This window comes from Notamacropus eugenii, chromosome 2 (genome assembly GCF_028372415.1).
Source record: "Notamacropus eugenii isolate mMacEug1 chromosome 2, mMacEug1.pri_v2, whole genome shotgun sequence".
Lineage (NCBI taxonomy): Eukaryota > Metazoa > Chordata > Mammalia > Diprotodontia > Macropodidae > Notamacropus > Notamacropus eugenii.
In genome coordinates, this window is record NC_092873.1 from 73,738,365 (window position 1) to 73,740,582 (window position 2,218).

At 37.2% G+C, this 2,218-nt stretch overlaps 1 protein-coding gene across 1 annotated transcript; it reads left to right on the forward strand.

Annotated features, from left to right (window-relative positions):
* The first annotated feature begins 806 nt into the window (after positions 1–806).
* Positions 807–1,769, forward strand: LOC140523528 (olfactory receptor 2T29-like). Its single transcript, XM_072638355.1, has one exon. The coding sequence runs from the start codon at positions 807–809 to the stop codon at positions 1,767–1,769; it is 963 nt and encodes a 320-aa protein (XP_072494456.1).
* The last annotated feature ends 449 nt before the right edge of the window (positions 1,770–2,218 follow it).

Here is a 2,218-nt window from a genome sequence, read left to right on the forward strand (position 1 = left end):
TTTTGTTTTTATTTTGTCATGGAGGAAACAGGAAGACACTGGAGTTTACAGAATAAGGGTTACATGGTCAGACCTAAGCATTAGGAAAATCACTTTGTTAGTTGAGTGGAAGATTAGAATAGGGAAAGTCTTAAGGTCAGAGGACCAATTTGAGGCTATTGAAGTAGTTCAGGTGAACATCTGGAAAAGAAAATGATAATGGCTTCAACTAGGATGTTGAATGATAGAGAGAATGGGTCCTGTATAAGAAATGAAAAGAAATTAAAAACTATAAGATTTGGCAGTGTGCCATAAGTATGGTAAACATGACAGCAGAGTTCAGGATAACACTGAGGTTGCGAGACTGAGTGACTGAACACATGGTAATGTTCTTGACACTAATGGGGACGTTTTGAAAAGGGAAGCATAATGAGCTGTATTTGGGGCATATTGAATTTGAGATGCTCATGTGGCAAACATAAAAGCAAATGAGTGTTTCTATAATACTTTCTATAATGTTTATCTCAAACTACAGAGCTCATCTTGAGCATTCTTTTATATAAAGAATAATCTGGCAGAATTTCAGTGCTTCAGAATGACTGAAGATAATTTTCTATCCAAAAAGATGTACCTTTAGGTTCAAGTTAGACAATCACTATCATAGATAGATGAGAATCTCTCCTGTTAACAAAATCACAACTCTTCTTGTATTAGAACAACCTAGAACATATCTCTTTCCTTCACTAATAGACGATTTATGTATAAAGGACAGAATATAAAATTCTTTGTTGTTTTGGTTGTTCTTAATTTTCCCTAGGTGAGATAACATGAAGCAAACTGTGTGGTTGGAGAATCAAACTTTTGGGACTGACTTCATCCTGTTGGGGCTCTTCAGTCAAAGCAAATATTCTCCTTTCTTCTACTCACTGATATTCATTATTTTCATAGTAGCTCTGACTGGGAATGCCACTTTAGTTCTTTTGATTCAAAGTGATCCCCACCTCCACACTCCCATGTACTTCTTCATCAGTCAACTTTCCCTCATGGACATGATGTATATCTCTGTTACTGTGCCCAAGATGCTGTTGGATCAGGTGACTGGGATTCATATTATCTCAGCCCCAAGCTGTGGAGTCCAGATGTTCCTCCATCTAACACTAGTGGGAGCAGAGTTCTTCCTTTTGGCAGCCATGTCCTATGACAGGTATATGGCCATTTGTCACCCTCTCCGCTACCCTATCCTCATGAATCACAGAGTTTGCATACTCTTTGCAATTGTCTGTTGGTTCTTGGGCTCTCTTGATGGTTTCACTCTCACCCCTATCACCATGAACTTCCCATTTTGTAAGTCCCGAATGATCCAGCACTTCTTCTGTGAGGTCCTTGCTTTGTTGAAACTCTCCTGCTCAGACACATCACTCTATGAGACTGTCATGTACCTGTGCTGTGTACTAATGATCCTCATCCCTGTCACAGTTATTTTAAGCTCTTACTCCCTCATTCTCCTCACCGTCTATAGGATGAATTCAGCTACAGGTCATAGGAAAGCATTTGTCACATGTTCCTCCCATATAACTGTTGTTATTCTCTTTTTTGGAGCTTCTATCTATAATTACATGCTCCCTCCTTCTTATCATACTGCTGAAAAAGATATGATGGTATCTGTCTTCTACACTATCCTAACACCTGTTTTAAACCCTCTCATCTATAGTGTCAGGAATAAAGATGTCATAGTAGCTTTGAAGAAAATGTTATGGTCTAAGCTGGTTTTAGTTAATTTTCAGAAGTAGAATACTTAAAATTACCCCACTGTCTTTTATTTACTATTGATTCCTTTTATTTCATGTAGCTTTCTTGTAAATGGGCATCTCCCACCCTACCCTGTCCCTCAAAATTAATTTCTTCTCCTTTAGAGGTTTTGAAACATTTTTAGCTAATATTTTCCTGGTTTAGTATAAAAATCCTTGATATTTAAGTCAGAGTATAAGAATTCGTTTTCCTTTCCCACAACTTGTTACCTAGGTTATGTTGAAAAAATGACTGAGACTTGGTTTACTTGAGACTTGGTCCAACGTTGTATTAAAGAAATGTTGTATGAATGGTATATTTAAAAATTTTATTAAATACCTAAGATGTTAATTGGATCAGCATGGATTTATTAAAAATTGCTTTTACTCAACTCTCTTCGGATTGGGCAATCTTCAGGACTCTCTCTGACACCTGAAGGTACAGTATTAGT

Excerpts from the sequence above, each read along its gene's own strand:
- LOC140523528 (XM_072638355.1), top strand. The coding sequence starts at position 807 with ATGAAGCAAACTGTGTGGTTGGAGAATCAAACTTTTGGGACTGACTTC.